This window comes from Muntiacus reevesi, chromosome 9, assembly GCF_963930625.1.
Source record: "Muntiacus reevesi chromosome 9, mMunRee1.1, whole genome shotgun sequence".
Classification (NCBI taxonomy): Eukaryota; Metazoa; Chordata; class Mammalia; order Artiodactyla; family Cervidae; genus Muntiacus; species Muntiacus reevesi.
In genome coordinates this window covers 6,550,470-6,569,322 of record NC_089257.1, presented here as the reverse complement: position 1 = coordinate 6,569,322, position 18,853 = coordinate 6,550,470, and the positions used below count along the sequence as shown (strand labels likewise).

General features: G+C 38.6%; 1 protein-coding gene and 1 pseudogene across 1 annotated transcript; both read right to left on the bottom strand.

Annotated features, from left to right (window-relative positions):
- Positions 1–788: 788 nt before the first annotated feature.
- On the bottom strand, positions 789–1,732 carry LOC136175032 (olfactory receptor 4C15-like; annotated as a pseudogene).
- Positions 1,733–17,206: 15,474 nt separating this feature from the next.
- LOC136174034 (olfactory receptor 4C6-like) lies at positions 17,207–18,109 on the bottom strand. The gene has a single exon (XM_065943826.1). It carries the CDS (start codon positions 18,107–18,109, stop codon positions 17,207–17,209), a length of 903 nt encoding a protein of 300 aa, XP_065799898.1.
- Between the last annotated feature and the right edge of the window lie 744 nt (positions 18,110–18,853).

Genomic DNA, 18,853 nt, shown 5'->3' with positions numbered 1-18,853 from the left:
TGAAAGTTTGAATTGGTTTCTCTGGTGGCTCAGACGCTAAAGCATCTGCCTGCAATGGGGGAGAGCTGGGTTTGATCCCTGGGTTGAAAAGATCCCCTGGAGAAGGGAATGGCAACCCATTCCAGTACTTTTACCTGGAAAATCACATGGACAGAAGAGCCTGGTTGGCTACAGCCCATGGAGTCACAAAAAAGTTGGACACAACTGAGCGACTTCACTTTCACTTTCAAAGTGTTAATTATAGTTATCATCAATATCAAAGGGCTAATATCAGCAATAATTACAGTTCTTTGCCAAATTTGAAATATTAATATGTTTATGTTTTTCATTCTATTGTTTATTTTTTTAATAGAGTTGATTTGTAATATTTTGTTATTTTCAGTTGCACAGCAGTGATCCAGATACATTAATCTGGGCAAAAAGTTCATTGGTATACATATATAGTTATATATGTATAAACCTAATCTCTAAGACAATTTTGTCTTCCCTCCAGAAATATTTCCCAAGATATCAAATTAGTAGCAAGAATTGAGAGTAATTTTTTTCATTCTTTTTTGACTTTTAGATTTTAAGTAAGCATAAAATTCAAGTCTTCTTAATTTTCATTTGAGGATATTGAATTGTCAAATCAGAGTCCATAAGTGATCTAAGAATGAAAACTAAATTATTTCCTGAAACTTATGCTATTTTTTTATAATATTACATTACTTTACACCCTGTCAAGCAATCCTCATCCATATAAAATTTTTGTCTGATTTGATTAGAAACTTTGAATTTTCTATTCAACTTTAAATGTTTTATTTTTCATTAGAAACCACCATTACCCTATTCCACACTTTCCTCATGGCACTTTTCACTTCTTTGTTCCTGAAAGTGTAAATCAAAGGATTGAACAAGGGAGTTAGGATGGTATAAAATATGGTTACCATTTTGTCAAAGGAGAAAGAATATGGAGGTCATACGTACATAAATATGCATGGGATAAAGAACAAAACAACAACAGCAATGTGAGCTCCACAGGTGGAGAGGGCTTTCTGCTGCCCGTCAGAGCTCTGGGTTCTCAGAGACAGCAGGATGACCACATAGGAGACAAGCAACAAGGAGAAGATTAGGATGCAGAAAAGCCCACTGTTGGTAGCTACCAAGAGCCCAAAGATGTGAGTGTCAGTGCAGGCCAGCTCCAGCAGCGGGGAAAGTCACACATGAAGTGATTGATGACACTGGGGCCGCAGAAGGGCAGCTGGAAAGTGAAAAGAACCTGTATCATGGCATGCAGGAGGCCGCCTGTCCAGGCTACCGCCATCAGGAGGGCGCAGAGTCTGTGGTTCACGATGGAAGAGTAGTGCAAAGGCTTGCAGATGGCCACATAGCGGTCATAGGCCATGGCGCTGAGGACGATCGCCTCCACCCCAGCAAAGAAGTGCTCAGCAAAGATCTGGATCATGCAGCCTTTGAAAGAAATGGTTTTCCTCCAAAGGAGAGAGTCCACAATCATCTTTGGGGCAATGACGGAGGAGAAGCACGCATCCAGGAAGGACAGAAAAGCCAGGAAGAAGTACATGGGGGAGCCCCGGAGTGCTGGGCTGCTACTGATGGTCACCACCATTAGCAAGTTGCCCCCGACAGTTGCAATGTAAATGAACAAAAATACAACAAATATTATTTTCTGCACGGTTGGATTCTGTGAGAGCCCCAGGAGGACAAATTCCATCACAAAGCTTTGGTTTTGCATAATTTCCAGTGAAAAGTTGAAAGCTACCACAGTGAGCATGTAGAATCTACAGAAAGAAAAAAGACAAATGTGTCTCAGGCCAGTTGGAGGGGTCATCAGTCATCAACAAATTGGTGCATCCATGTGAAAAATTAACTTATGTTCTTGTGCTTGTTTTTTCATTGAGAACACAAAGCTAGAAATTTGTTGAAGGTGCTAGGGGGTTACCAGGAAGAATTGAAGTACAGATAAATTATTAAATATTTTAAGACAGAGCTTCAATGTAGGAGAAGGATAGGGATCAACCTGTGGGGATAAGAAATAGTTGTTATCTCAACTGCCAGCTCTGGTCATATGTTAATAGTAGTGGTTTCCTGGAGTGAATTGTGAGAAGAGTTCTGAAGCCACATCCATGATCTGAGGAAAGGAAAATTGCAGTTTATTGGTCATGCCTGCCATGTGTGTGGATGTGAGAAGCAGGGGGCAGGGGGGTGTTGCAAGCTGTCCATGATTAGGTGACTTCCTTATCTACAGTTAGAAGGAGAAATAAGACAAAACTGCAGAGATGCTTGGATCATGGCTATTCCCTTAGTTATTTCTTTAAAATTCTAAACAGAATTGAGAGTTTAAAATCAACTAATTCATTCTTTTAAAAGGAGAATTATCATTGGGAACACACCTTGCTGAAGACTAAGACATAATAAATTTCCATGTGTTAAGTTGGTTTTCTCTTCACTCATTATTTAAAAACAAGAATAGAAGCTGACAAAAATAAGTAATACCTACTAATGTGTACTGTTACGATGACTAAGCTAAATAATGCAAGGGAGCAGTTCAGAGTTAAGTGGCTAAGAAACATTCCACGTTAGATCTTATTACCCAATTTTACTGGTAGGAAGTCCATGCTTAAAGAGATAGAATTAAAGAAATAACAGATGCTGGCTCTGTATCTTAACCCAGAACCTCTGACTCCAGCATGGAAGTGACTGACTACAGGGAAAGAAGAAGTTTTTGGTTTTGTTTTTGTTTTTGTTTTTTTCCTATCAAGAGCTTCAGAGAAGGACGGGCTTCTCTAGAGTCTCCATTCACTGTAGAGGTTATAACCTTCTGATTTCTGTGTCAAAGTTTGACTGATGCTTCTTGATGAAGGACACAGAGCCAATGATGTAGAATCAGAAGGTAATGGTCCAAATATTTATAGATGCAAATTGACAATAACCACATAGGTAAGGATTAGAAACAGTACGCTGGCTATAGCCAGAGCCTGAGGCTTTATTAATTGATTGCTAAGTATTTATTCAATGTGGCCCAATCAGATCAAGTAATACTCACCAGTGTGTATCTGTTTCAAATGTATATGACTTACTGTAATGTAGGGAGATTCACATATAACCTCCCTACTCATTTCATACAATTATAATGAGGGTCAAATTGGAAAATGTGAAATTGCTGCTCATGATAAAATACCCTTACTGATTTTAGTGACTCTTCTCCCTCTTAAAAAGCCAGACAGCTTACCCACAGAAAGGCCAACTTTTGGCTTCATTTCTTGTATCAGGACACGTTTGAAGAATGACTGTGGCCTTTGTTGTTTAGTCGCTCGGCCGTGTCTGACTCTGTGACCCCAGGACTGCAGCCTGCCTGGCTCTTTTGTCCGTGTGATTTCTCAGACAAGAACCCTGGAGTGGGTTGTCATTTCCTTCTCCAGGGGACCTTCCTGATGCAGGGATGAAACCCACGTCTCCTGCATTGGCAGGCGGATTCTTTACCACTAAACCACCAGGGAAGCCTGATTGTCCTTCCTTGTGCATCTGAGAGGTTCATCAGTCAGGGGCCAGTGAGTATGTGTGTGTGTGTACATATACATACGGCCTATGCTTGTTAAATAGGGAAGTAAAAGAATAATTGGGCTCTCTGAAAGAAGTAAAAGTGAGTTGATTTTTATGAATGACACTGACAACTAACAAAAATGATTGAAAATATGAATAAAACTAGCACGTATACAGATATACATGCAGTATGTCTTTTTACTTACTTTAAAACAAATTGTTTCCAGGATGCCAGACATTCGTAAGCAGCACCTGTGCCCTGAACTCCATATTCAGCCGTGCCATCAAGTGAACAAGAACACGAAACAAACCTTGTAAGATCACTGGATCCGTGAATGACTGTATATTAAAAAGTAGCGGCTGTTAATATATGTGGAGCCAATGAAATGAAATAGAGACATCAGTTCCGGAGTCACAGAGACCTGGGTTCAAATTCAAGCTCTTGTGCTAAGTTATATTATGTGACAAGAAAAGTTACTTAAAATTCTCTAGAGTTCAGATTCTCTGTAACTGGGTATTTTAGCAACACCTATTGATAAGGTTCTTGGAAGAAACGGATAAGCAATACTGATATTGATAAAACCATGAATGCAGTAGGATGCACTGGAGAAAGTTGCCGTCAGTGAGAAAACTCCCAGAGCCTTTGACACAGAGCAGAAATGACAGTGCTTTTACTCCTAATTTCTGCTTTCCCATGATCTAGGCTTACAAATGTCTTCACTCATCCTTTTACATGTTCACAAATATAAAATATCTTTATTGGTTGCCACAGTGAAGATATGGTATCATTTAAATGTGCAGCACTTTTAAGTCTTTAATAGCTCCTGAATATAGCTTTATAGTCTTCAGACCCTCATGTGTGCGTGTGTGGGTGCCAAGTTGCTTCAGCTGTGCCCAGCTCTTTGTGACCTTATGGACTGGAGCCCGCCAGGCCCCTCTTGTCCATGGGATTCTCCAGGCAAGAATGTCGGAATGGATTGCTGTGCCCTTCTCCGGAGATCTTCCCGACCCAGGGATCAGACCTGCATCTCTTCTGTCTCCTGGACTGGCCAGGCAGGTTCCTCACCTTTAGCATCACCTAGGAAGCCCAGATCCTCAGAAGCCTGCTGCTTTTTCAGGCAGTGTCATTGAACAAAGAACATCAAATAATGCAAACAGTGGAGAGAGAGCAAGGCTCTGTATTAATCTAACAAGTAGATCTTAGGCTCTGTATGTCCCTAATCTGTGAAGTTTCTAAGAGAAATACTATTTTAGAATCAAAATGCTCATCAAGCATGAACAAATCAAACGGCTCTTTTTTTTAATATAAAAGGAACTTCCAAAATTACTGTGAATACTTAGGCAATGGAGAGGACAGCGTCCTCAGAGCTTATGATCACAAGCTTTATGATTAGAAATCATTTAAAAGGTACTTAAATATGCTGTGCTGTCCTGGATTGACCCCTAGAACAGAAAAGTGATAGAAGGGGAAAAGTTAGTGAAACATGAATAAAATCTTGTGCTTCTTTAAGAGTAATACAGCAACATTCATTCCACAGTTTTGACAAATGTGCTACTAGTAATGTTAGATGATAATTATTAGGGGAAAATAATTGAGGACTAGACAGAAACTCTATATTATCTTGGCAACTTTTCAATTAATCTAAAATTATTCCAAAATGAAAAGTTAATTAAAATAGTACAACAATTGCTCACTTTCCAATATAAAAAAATCTAGAAGCTACAGATTTATAGTCATGTGTCCCTGAAGAAACCACGAAGCTTCTGAGTCCTTTCCCATAAAATCGAGTGACATTTGTTCACGCTGCTGACCTGTGAGTGTCAAATAAGACAGTTACTATGAACTGTTTTTCAATGTATAATTCAACAGGGAGATGTGTAATGTTGACATAAACTTTAATTTTAAATAGCATTTAGATGTACAAAGTGCACTGAAGAATTGAATCCATCATAAAAACAAACCAGGTTTCTAAGTCAGGTTTTTAAATAATGACGTCTTCTAAATTGCAACGAAACAGCTTCATTCATATTATCTAATTGGGAAATGTTTTAGCAAATATTTTTAGAGGCATATAAGTAACCCCAACCCTAAAAATTATTCTAAAACTGAAATGAAGTGATATAAGTTTTATGGAAGATGATATTTCATTTATAAAAAAATCAGAAATATCTAAAATGTTGAACAAGACGTTTATGTAATTCAGTCTAATATAAATTTATAACAAAATATGCTATGAATGAAACACTAACTAATAATATAAAGACATACTTAGTGAAGAAGTTTTGCAGCATGTTATATGAAAAATTATAGCAACCCTACTCATCTATACAGACATCCTAATTTAATTTTTAAAATCAAGAAGAGAATGTATGAAGATAGTAGAGACTTTATTTTCAACATGCATTTTGAAATAATTACAAGAAAAATTAACATTAAAAATAAATTTTAAAGCCCACAACATCATATTATTCATCACCTAAGTATTTGTTCAGGAAAAGATGATGTTTGAAGATAATTTTATTACTTATCCCGTGTAATTAATTTGTACTGGTGGAACAAACATGCTAACATAACATAGAATCTTGTACTAAAAGTATTTACCTGCTGTAAAGAATCCACGGATAGCCAAATCATAGGCCTAGCCCTCCCTATCAGTTTTAACTACATATATTTCTCTTGGAAACAGCTTGCTCTGTTCACATGTCTGAGAGAATGTCTCACAGACTTCCCTTTCCTGACAGCCGTATTCTTCAGACGCTGGAGATGCTCAGCAGATTGCTGAGGGCCCTTCACACCGTGAACTGTGGGCTCTGAGCCGTCTCTCGGATCTGGGGCCCTGGAAGTTTTGCCTCCTGCCTCTTACTGTTTTTTCCCATTCATTTTGGCAGCAACATTATTCTAGCATTGATCATTCTGAAAATAATATAGAAATCCCTGTGTCTAATTTAAAGCTGACATAGTTATTATACAATAGTTTACATAATAGTGTTATAAAATAAATATACTATTCAAAATTATGTGAGAAATTAGGGATAAAGATATCATTATATGCAGTGTTTTCTATTTTGATATTAAGTTAATAGATTAAAAACCCATTCTAATTACCTTCCAAGTTAAATTCCTTGAATCCGCTGAATTTTTATCCAACACTGCTATTTTTTTCAACAATAATAGTTTAATTTTTCATCTATCTAAATATATTCTTTTCCTTTACAGCCTGAGAAATGTGTTCTCTTCAGATTTCAAATCTTTTCCCCTCCCCTCAACATTGCTCTGCTGATTGCCCTGAAAGTCTCAGCTTCTATACTCTCGCTATTTGGGGAATTTAGAAAAATAACCTTTCAGTGTCCTTCCTGATGGATGCCTGAGCCTTTTTTCCTTCTGTTATCCTAGTGATTTAGTTCATATTAAGAGAGAGAAAAAGCCACAACAACTAGCACTAAAGCAGTTAGAAACTTCAGTCATTTAAATATTCTTGAACAATTCTGCAGCAGAAATTTAATGCTATTTATGACATCAAGTGTACGTAGAGAAAATTAAATGAGCAAATTTAAAAACAGGAGACTGCTCTGTCAGTTGAGTAAGACACTATTACCCTTCATGTCCTTTCCTGGGCCATTCTTTAGTGCTTTTTGTGGGAAATTAACTGCTGCATTACATATGAATAGCTCTCTAAATAAATCACCTTCCTTCTACATTGATATTATGTAGTCCACTTTTTTAAATCTAAAACGCTAGGATGAGGGGTCAATGAATGATAAATAAAACATATTAATAAACAATAATTAAATGATAACAAGTTAAGAAACAATAATGATAAATGATAACATATCAACAAACAGTAAATAAAATGTTATCGATTAGCTCTAACAAAAATACTCAGATGTTTCATTTTATAGTTATTTGGATTTAACTTGAAGATAAAAAACTGATGATATCTCTAATTTCATTAGAATTGAACAGGAACTTGCAACCCTCCAAAAATGTTTGTATTCAAACAGCAGCTATATATTCAACACTTAAATTATGTCATCCTATCTAATTAATTCCTCATGGATTACTTTATTTGTTTCCAAATCCTCTGGCCTTGTGAACATATAATCTCCATTAAAAATAAACATTCTGAGGGCAAAAAGGTTTATAGAACTGGCCCAAATGTACACAACTAAGGGATAGATCACAGCTTGCCTTGAACTTGGGAGCCTACCCCACAATACCCATAATTTTACATACTACATTGCAATCTAAAATCACCTGTGAATATGCAAAATGTGAATTATAAATCTCACCATGTGTCAGTCTCTTGAAAATTCTCGTAATGGTAGTATGCTTCTCTCTATGGCGAAAAACCCATTCAATAGCTGGTCAAAATGTGAAATATAAAATTTCTAAGTCTTACTTCTACATCTAAGAAAGAGAGATATTGCAATTCTGGTAAATGAGGTAAAGAATTTTCCCTACTGATTCTCAAACACTGTCTTCATGGTCTCAATGAAAACATAAACAAGCAAAAGTTTCCTCCTTGACCTGTAAGTGGAATTTAAACAGGTTTCCCTGAGAGGTCATGAACCTTAGAATTGGATCTCAGCTCCCCTCAGGGTATGGGAATTTCCCATCATTATAGTTTTCCAAGACACAGTTATTTATGGTTTGACTTGCTCAAGTGTTTGTAAAAATTTTATGACCCCAATCAGTTAGCTTGGTTTTTTTTTTTTTTTTTTTTTTTTTTTTTTTTTTTTTTGGCTTCTCCTGGGCTGCTTCTATTTGTAGATGCTTTCAATTCCCTTCATGTTCAGAAAGAGAAAACTGTATAAATTAGGACAAAACATAGTCCCTTTGCAGAGGGCAATGAAATGCGTGTTTATTTGCTAAATGCAAAAGATGACTTCTGGGATAAGGCACAGCATCAATCCAGAAAGGCATGTGCTGTGTGGGGACTAGAGCAACAGTCATGCTTAATAAAGAGTGACAATTTTATGTGTGAATGTTTTTCATGCAAAAACCTATACATTAATCCAAATTCGGCTTTTCTTCTCTCAGTACTCGATATGCCATAATTTTGAAATTAATTAAAAGTACAATTTCCAGATCTTAAATAAATCTTTCTCTTTTAATTTTTTTTTTTTTTTTAAGAGCAAGATTAACTGTTTACTCTGATGGACTATAGCATTGCAATTGAAGCTGTAGGGAAAACCGGGGCTTAGCTCATGAGGTCCCTGCAGAGAGTCTATACCAATGATGTGCTCCTCTTGTATTCTACTTATTTTTAATGCTTAGTCACACTCCCCAGAATGAAGCACTGTTGAAGTGATTCATCAGAAAGGTAAATATTCGTAATTGCCTAGACTTCATTTGCACATGGTATTAAGGGACAAGTGCTATTATATTTTCAATGAAATTTTAGATGCTTTTCCTGACATGGAATAGCCATCGGACACAGACCAACCACACTCCTAGAGGGGATATTTTAAAATTATTACTCAACAGCAGGACTCCTGCAATTAATCCTGGAATCCTGGTTCCTACTTCAAAGCACATGTAGCATCTTTTACTTTATTCCAAGTCCTGATTTACTTAATCCTTTATTATTTGCTTCAGCTAGAGGAAGTGAGTAGGATAAGAAATAATATTGTGATAATTGGATGGGGCAGAAAATGTAACAGGCATGTTATAGAAATAGGGTAAATTGAGAAAAACCTTACAAATCAGAAAAGAGAGAAGGACATGAGGGGATGATGTAGAGGGGAGTTAGTGACAATATGGCTCTTCCAGAATTTATCCAATAGTCCATGCTTCCTGACAGATTAAAATTCCATACTGAAAATTAATTAATTAAATTATAGCATTTATATTAAATCTACAAACACAAAGGACTCAAGTCTGAACCATTTCTTCTGTTCTTTAGGATTCATTATTCATGGGAATATAGCAAAAAATTTACAAGCTAAAGCCTTGTGGTATGTTCTCAGTTCAGTTCAGTTCAGTTGCTCAGTCGTGTCTGACTCTTTGCAACCCCATGAACCGCAGCACGCCAGGCCTCCCTGTCCATCTCCAACTCCCGGAGTTTACTCAAAACATATCCATTGAGTTGGTGATGCCATCCAACCATCTCATTCTCTATCATCCCCTTCTCCTCCTGCCCTCAATCTTTCCCAGCATCAGGGTCTTTTCAAATCAGTCAGCTCTTCGCACCAGGTAGCCAAAATATTGGAGTTTCAGCTTCAACATCAGTCCTTCCAATGAACACTCAGGATTGATTTCCCTTAGGATGAACTCCTTGCAGTCCAAGGTACTCTCAAGAGTTTTCTCCAATACCACAGTTCAGAAGCATCAATTCTTTTGCACTCAGCTTTCTTTATAGTCCAACTTTCACATCCATACATGACCACTGGAAAAACCATAGCCTTAACTAGATGGACCTTTGTGGACAAAGTAGTGTCTCTGGTTTTTCACATGCTATCTAGGTTGGTCATAACTTTCCTTCCAAGGAGAAAGTGTCTTTTAATTTCATGACTGCACTCACCATCTGCAGTGATTTTGGAGCCCAGAAAAATAAAGTCAGCCATTGTTTCCACTGTTTCCCCATCTATCTGCCATGAAGTGATGGGAGTGGATGCCATGATCTTAGTTTTCTGAATGTTGAGCTTTAAGCCAACTTTTTCATGCTCCTATTTCACTTTCATCAAGAGGCTCTTTAGTTCTTCTTCACTTTCTGCCATAAGGGTGGTGTCATCTGCATATCTGAGGTTATTGATATTTCTCCCAGCAACCTTGATCCCAGCTTGTGCTTCATCCAGGCCAGAGTTTCTCATGATGTACTCTACATATAAGTTAAACAAGCAGGGTGACAATATACAGCCTTGACGTACTCCTTTTCCTATTTGGAACCAGTCTGTTGTTCCATGTCCAGTTCTAACTGTTGCTTCCTGACCAGCATACAGATTTCTCAAGAGGCAGGTCAGGTGGTCTGGTATTCCCATCTCTTTCAGAATTTTCCACAGTTTATTGTGATTCACACAGTCAAAGCTTTGGCATAGTCAGTCAATAAAGCAGAAATATATGTTTTTCTGGAACTCTCTTGCTTTTTTTGATGATCCAGCAGATGTTGGCAATTTGAACTCTGGTTCCTCTGCCTCTTTAAAACCAGCTTGACCATCTGGACATTCACGGTTCACATATTGCTGAAGCCTGGCTTGAAGAATTTTGAGCATTACTTTGCTAGTGTGTGAGATGAGTGCAATTGTGCGGTAGTTTGAGCATTCTTTGGCATTGCCTTTCTTAGGAATTGGAATGAAAACTGACCTTTTCCAGTCCTGTGGCCACTGCTGAGTTTTTCAAATTTGCTGACATATTGAGTGCAGCACTTTCACAACATCATCTTTTAGGATTTGAAATTGCTCAACTATAATTCCATCACCTCCACTAGCTTTGTTCATAGTCACACTTGCTAAGGCCCATTTGACTTCACATTCCAGAATCAGCTCCCTTATGATTATACAGTGGAAATGAGAAGTAGATTTAAGGGATTAGATCTGATAGAGTGCCCGATGAACTATGGACAGAGGTTCATGACATTGTACAGGAGACAGGGATCAAGACCATCCCCAAGAAAAAGAGATGCAAAAAAACAAAATGACTGCCTGAGGAGGCCTTACAAATAGCTGTGAAAAGAAGAAAAGTGAAAAGCAAAGGAGAAAAGGAAAGATATTCCCATTTGAATGCAGAGTTCCAAAGAATAGCCAGGAGAGATAAGAAAGCCTTCCTCAGTGATCAATGCAAAGAAATAGAGAAAAACAATAGAATGGGAAAGACTAGAGATCTCTTCAAGAAAATTAGAGATACCAAGGGAACATTCACGCAAAGATGGGCTCAATAAAGGACAGAAATGGTATAAACCTAACAGAAGCAGAAGATATTAAGAAGAGGTGGCAAAACTACACAGAAGAACTGTACAAAAAAGATCTTCACAACCCAGATAATCACGATGGTGTGATCACTCACCCAGAGCCAGACATCCTGGAATGTGGTGTGTTCTAACAACTAGTAAATCTAGTTTTTTATTCTTCCCTTTTTTTCTTCTGTCACCAAATTTATTTAAAGAAAAGCACATATGAATATAATTTTAGAATTGTTATATCAATTTCCATGAAAATATGCTTTGTCATTGGGGCCAGTTTAAGAAATCTATTAGTCATTCAGGTGGAAATACCATGGAAGAATTTGGATTTCCAGGTCTCAACTTCAAAGAATCATTTCTCAAAGAAAGTGTGCCAAGAAAGATGGGATGAAACACTGCTGATGGATTCTGTAAGATGAGAAGTGAGTGATGACAGTTATGTGGAATAACACAGAGGGCACTGGTGACCCAGAAAAGAGAAGTTTAACTGAAGTGTGGCGGAAAGGGTTTAAACAGAACAGAAGGAGAGAAAGGGGAGACAAGTGTTAAAGAATCTCTTGTGTTTTGTAAGAAAGAAGAGAAAATGAAATGAAAGAGTAGCTGATAAAGAAAAAGGAATCAATGGGAAATTTTACTTTAAAGATGAAGGGTATAACAGATTTGCTTCTTTGCTGAAGTAAAATGATCAAATAAAAAGTGAAATGTCGATAAAATAGATATAGAAGCTATTTTTAGACCAATGCCCTCACGCAAACAAGAAGGAAATAAGGTCTAGTGTACAATAAAGAGGTTGATTGCTTTGCATAGGAGCATAGATAATGAATGCATTTTTAAGAGTAGGTAAGAAGGTAGCAAATATCTGAATGGGTGCTGGACAATTGGTAGATATAGTTGCAAGAATCTAAAGAAGTTCCCTTCAGATAGCTTACATTTTCAGAATGAAATAGGAAGTAAGCTTATTTAATGTCTCCAAATAAGTTGGATGTTTGCAGTAGTTTTTTGTGTTTTTTTAGGCCAATACTCTTCCTTCAAATTAAAATGTTATCTTATTACTACTTTGTAATGTCTTTGTATCATAAATAGTGCTGAAATTTTCTATTCTTATATATACAGATTAGATTATTTACAATCAATGATCTACAGTAAGTTTCTTTTAAAAAGCAGCAAGACCAAGATAAGTTTCAAACTAAGAGCATTAAAGAACCAAACAAAAAAGGTGAGCAGTGAGCAGAAAAGTAATATGTTTTATGAATAAAGCTACTTCATGTGAAGAAATTAGGGAGACCTACAGAAGAGAGAAGAGATTTGTGGAATCTAATTGCAGATAATAACTTCAGCATGAAAGGTCAGAATGGCCTTACCTTTGTAGTAGAAAATGTAAATTCTGAACCTACTCTGATGCTAGAGAATTGCCAAAAATATTATTTAGCTTTAGGGATCTCATTATGAACCTTCTAATTCTCATAATTAAAATAGTAAAAGTGAGCATCAGAAAGTTCTCACAGAGATCAACATTTACACACTGTCAGAACTGCAAGGAGATCAAACCAGTCCATCTAAAAGAGATCAGTCCTGGGTGTTCATTGGAAGGACTGATGCTGAAGCTGAAACTCCAATACTTTGGCCACCTGATGCGAAGAGTTGACTCGTTTGAAAAGGCCCTGATGCTGGGAAAGATTGAGGGCAGGAGGAGAAGGGGACGACAGAGGATGAGATGATTGGATGGCATCACTGACTCAATGGACATGGGTTTGGGTGGACTCCAGGAGCTGGTGATGCACAGGGAGGCCTGGCGTGCTGCGGTCCATGGGGTCGCAAAGAGTCGGACACAACTGAGCCACTGAACTGAAACTGAGCAGTTTTTTCTTCTTCTTTGACATGAGGCAAGAAAAATAATTATTAGGTGAATCCAGATGTTCAACTTTAAGATATTGTAGGCAGCCAGTAAACATTACGCTCTGTTATGACGTAGCAAAAATCAAATGGACGCTCCCTGCCAGGTCAAGTGCATGCGTTCCAAGTTGCTTCAGTCATGGCCTACTCTTTACGACCCTATGGAGCCCACCAGGCTCCTCTATTCGTGGGATTTTCCAGGCAAGAATACTGGAGTAGGTCCCCATGCCTTCCACCAGGGGATCTTCCTGACCCTGGGATTGAACTAGCGTTTCTTATGTCTCCTGCGTTGGCAGGCATGCATGTTCTTTACCACTAGCATCATCTGGGAAGCCTATGTGCAAAGATGTTTGATGCCAAATTGCAGAGTCATCCATAAACACATGGAGGATTTGATTTTTAATTATTATTCTAATCAAAATTATTCTGATGCCCATAATTCTTTTTGAACTTAAAAGTCAAAAAACAACAGATTTCTTGATCAAAAGAAATTTGTTTAATTTTCACATCTTGCCTTGCATCAGAAGAAACCTGTGTAATTTTCACATCTCACCTTGCATCACATTCCCTCCTGTCCACTGATTATCCTGACCTTCTTCTATTCAAGCTGGCTTCTACCTTATAAGTTTTTCACAAACTTTTCAGGAGTCCCTTGAAGTGCTCTTCTCACGGATGTGTTTAAGGATGATTCTATCTCATCATTTAGGTCTCAGTTTAGAAGTAACCTCTCAGAAAAGCCCCACTGTCCACCTAACTAAAGTTGTCTGGTCCCATAGGCACCATTCCATTACAGTTTCTGACAATCTGTTAACACTTCATGACTTTGTTTTCATTTCTATGTATTGTCTCCTGCACTAGAATGCAATCCTCAAGGTAAAAGAGAAGCATCACCTTATTCATGACAGGTGCCCTTATCGGACACCTCGTACAATGTAACCAAATATTCTTCAGTAAATAAATGAACCTCAAAGTTTTTGAAAATAGCTAATGATAACTAACATGAAATATCTACTGTACACATGTTTTGTTTATAAAAATAAATACTGGCTTAAGTATTGTCTTTGCTTTAAATACTAAGACTGATATTGTAACTATTTCTATCATATATACTATGTATTTTTAAAGCTAAGAAAACTATAACAGAATGCTAATTTAGTCTAAGACTTTAGATTTCCCATATGCTAGGTAAGGGAGACTTTTAAAAAGATATCAGTGTCTCTCTGCTGCTGCTGCTAAGTCACTTCAGTCATGTCAAACTCTCTGCAACCCCACAGATGGCAGACCACCAGGCTCCCCCGTCCCTGGGATTCTCCAGGCAAGAACACTGGAGTGGGCTGCCATTTCCTTCTCCAATGCATGAAAGTGAAGAGCGAAAGTGAAGTCACTCAGTCGTGTCCGACTCTTCACGACCCCATGGATTGCAGCCCACCAGGCTCCTCCGTCCATGGGATTTTCCAGGCAAGAGTACTCTCTAGTGACAGACAAAGCAAGATCTGGAGGAAAATAAATGTCATTTGGATTTTAAAATCCAGCTCTATGATGTAACAGCAAGAAAAATTTTCCCACAATTAAAGAAAAATTTAGACCTTTACAGAGTTACTTCATTTTCATAAAGGCCATAGCTACAGACACTAGATTCTGAAGTATCTTGACTCCCAGTGTGAGTGATTCTTATTCTGCTTCTCTAAAGGAGAAATAACAGCAGCAGAGAATTATGTCAGTGCTGTATTCCTTATTAAATAGTAAAGTACTGACTACAGTACTAATCTGAACTTGTGTTTACTTCCAAAAGTTTCCAGAAAAGACACTTGGAAATATGCAAACCAGATAATTCTAACTCCTATATTGTATATATACATACACACACACACACACACACACACACACACACACACACACATATATATACACCTCTACTTTTCAGTATTAATTTGTAATATTAAAAAACAAGTTACTTTTACACTTATATTCATTCAAAGATATTTATTAAGCACCTACTAGCTTACTGACAGTGTTCTATCCAAAGCATGAAGCAATAAACATAATCCTTGACCTTACAAAGATTACAAATTTGTTCGAAAGAAAAGATAAAATAAAAGCCAAGAAATATACATGTTTTGATGCTGTTCTCTCAAAACATCCCACCCTCGCCTTCTCCCATAGAGTCCAAAAGTCTGTTCTGTACATCTGTGTCTCTTTTTCTGTTTTACATATAGGGTTATCATTACCGTCTTTCTAAATTCCATATATATGTGTCAATGTATGACAAGACCCACTGCGGTATTGTAAAGTGATTAGCCTCCAACTAATAAAAATAAATGAAAAAAAATAAAAATAAAAAAAGCTAATAAAAAAAGCCAAGAAATAATTTTTAAAGTATAGTTTGTGATTCTGATACTAAGGATATAATCAGATGAAGAGTTAAAGAGTAACCTAGAAGAATGGCTAGAGAAAGCCATCAGGGAAAACTTGTCTAAGGAAATGAGAGTTCATCTAAAAGAGGGGGAAAAAAAAATGATAGAGACAGAGAAGAAAAACTCTGGGAAAGAGAATTTCAGGAGTAAGCAGAGTAAGAAAAGCAAAAGCCTCAAACCAAAAAAGGCTTGAATTACTCAAAAGGCAGGATAAAAAAATAGAGAGAAAGAGAAAGTGGCCAGAGCCTTGTGAGAAAGGGAATGGAACCCAAAATGCACTGGAGAGGTGGGGATAAACAGGATTAGAGAATCTTCCCCTGATTTGCATGATTAAATGATGCCAGTGACTGCTGTATCCTCAATAGATTGGAATGAATGGGAAGGCAAAGGCACCCTGTATGCAGGTGAGGAAGCAACAGTTAGAACTGAACATGGAACAACAGACTGGTTCCAAATAGGAAAAGGAGTACATCAAGGCTCTATATTGTCAACCTGCTTATTTAACTTATATGCAGAGTACATCATGAGAAATGCTGGGCTGGATGAAGCACAAGCTTGGATCAAGATTACCGGGAGAAATATCAATAACCTCAGATATGCAGATGACACCACCCTTATGGCAGAAAGTGAAGAAGAACTAAAGAGCCTCTTGGTGAAAGTGAAAGAGGAGCATGAAAAAGTTGGCTTAAAGCTCAACATTCAGAAAACTAAGATCATGGCATCTGGTCCCATCAGTTCATGGCAAATAGTTGGGGAAACAGTGGAAACAGTGGCTGACTTAATTTTGGGGGGCTCCAAAATCACTGCAGATGGTGATTGCAGTCATGAAATTAAAAGACACTTACTCCTTGGAAGGAAAGTTAGGACCAACCTAGACAGCATATTAAAAAGCAGAGACATTACTTTGCCAACAAAGGTCTGTCTAGTTAAGGCTATGGTTTTTCCAGTGGTCATGTATGCATGTGAGAGTTGGACTGTAAAGAAAGCTGAACGCCGAAGAATTGATGTTTTTGAACTGTGGTGTTGGAGAACTGTGGTGTTGGAGAATTCCTTGAACTGAAAGGAGATCCAACCAGTTCATCCTAAAGGAGATTAGTCCTGGGTGTTCATTGGAAGGACTGATGCTGAAGCTGAAACTCCAATACTTTGCCCACCTCATGCGAAGAGCTGACTCATTTGAAAGACCCTGGTGCTGGGAAAGTTTGAGTGCAGGAGGAGAAGGGGACAACAGAGGATGTTGGATGTTGGATGGCATCACCGACTCAATGGACATGAGTTTGAGTAAACTCCGGGAGTTGGTGATGAACAGGGAGGCCTGGCATGCTGCGATTCATGGGGTCTCAAAGAGTCAGACACGACTGAGCAACTGAACTGAACTGAACTGAACTGAAAGGCACATTGTCCTTGTAAGAAAGAACTGCTTTTGGCATGAGAGCTAATGACCACACAAGGCCCCTTGTTTCACCACAGTTTCCTCATGGCGTTTTTCACCTCCATGTTCCTCAAGGTGTAGATCAGGGGATTTAACATGGGTGCAACGATGGTGGAGGACACAGCCATTGCCTTGTCTATGGGGTAAGTGACCACAGGCCTCACGAACAAGAAAATACAAGGCATGAAGAGCATGAAGACCACCGTGAGGTGGGAGCCACAGGTGGAGAGGGCTTTACACCGCCCTTCAGAACTGCAGGACTTCAGGGAGCAGAGAATGACCACATAGGAGGTGACGAGGATGAAGAAGATGGTGAGACACATCACCCCGCTGTTGAGGATGACTAAGAGGCCCAGGGTGCGGGGGTCCATGCAGGCCAGTTTCAGCAACGGAAACAAATCACACGTGAAATGATCAATGACGTTGGGACCGCAGAAGGGAATTTGATACATGAAGAGAAGCTGCACAGTTGCATGGATAAATGCCCCCACCCATGACCCTCCCAGTAGGAGGCAGCACACAGGAGGCCTCATGGTGGTCTTGTAGTGAAGAGGCTTACAGATGGCCACGTAATGGTCATAGGCCATCACAGTGAGAAGGATGATGCCCACTCCACCAAAGAAGTGCTCAGCGAAGAGCTGGGCTATGCAGGCTTTGCGCGAGATGGCGGTGCTCTCAGAGAGGGAGTCCACGATCAACTTGGGGGCAACGACGGAAGAGTAGGTGACATCCATGACAGACAAGGAGGCAAGGAAAAGATACATGGGTGACCTCAGGCTCTGACTTGTGACCACAGTTACCGCAGTGAGAAGGTTCCCCAAAACGGTGGACACGTACATGATTAGAAACGCAGCAGAGAGTATTTTCCGCAGCTCTGGGTTCTTTGCAATGCCCAAAAGAATGAATTCCGTCACATTGCTGGGGTTCCCCATTTACTGCGGGCTGGTGTAAGCTTATCTCTCTAAGCTGGAAAATCTACAAAAGAGTATTATTCTAAGTTAGTAATTATTACAAATTTGGGATTTTTATTTTTTGGACTCTCTCTCGTCTTGACTTACCTTTTCCTTCAGCCATCAGTACAGCAGCTAGCTGCAAACAATCGTATCCTGATAACACCTTGATCCCTGTCATTACCCCTGTAAAACCTCTAACCAGTGTATCTCTTGCTTTTCTGACACTTGCTGCTTGAGACACTTAGAAGATCCTGGTTCATCACCCTGGGATGTAAACCATGTGGCAATATGGAGAATTAGCATACCTTTAGGAAAGCCTAGATCACCAGTCGATAGGAGCCAGTGGATAGACGGTAACCAGCCTAGCGCAATCTAGGATTCAGTTTTGCTCCTCCCCTGTTTCACTCTCCCCTCTTCACTACCTTTGTTCTCTTTTCCAAAATGAACTACCTACACACAAGTCCTCTCAGCTGCTGCCTTTTAGGACTCTCAAGCCAGGAAGCTGAGCTCAGTGTATCACTGGGCATACCTAGTAACCTCAGAACATTTTATTTCATCTCATTTGTTTCATATTCTTATTGATCACTAGGATGCTCTAGTTGAAGAGCCTGCAAAGCAGGTAGGTCATATCCCAAGGCCTCTCCACTTATTAAGAACTATACCCCAATAATTTCTATATCATAACAATCCAGAGAGGCAAATGTATGCTTCCTGTGCTTATCT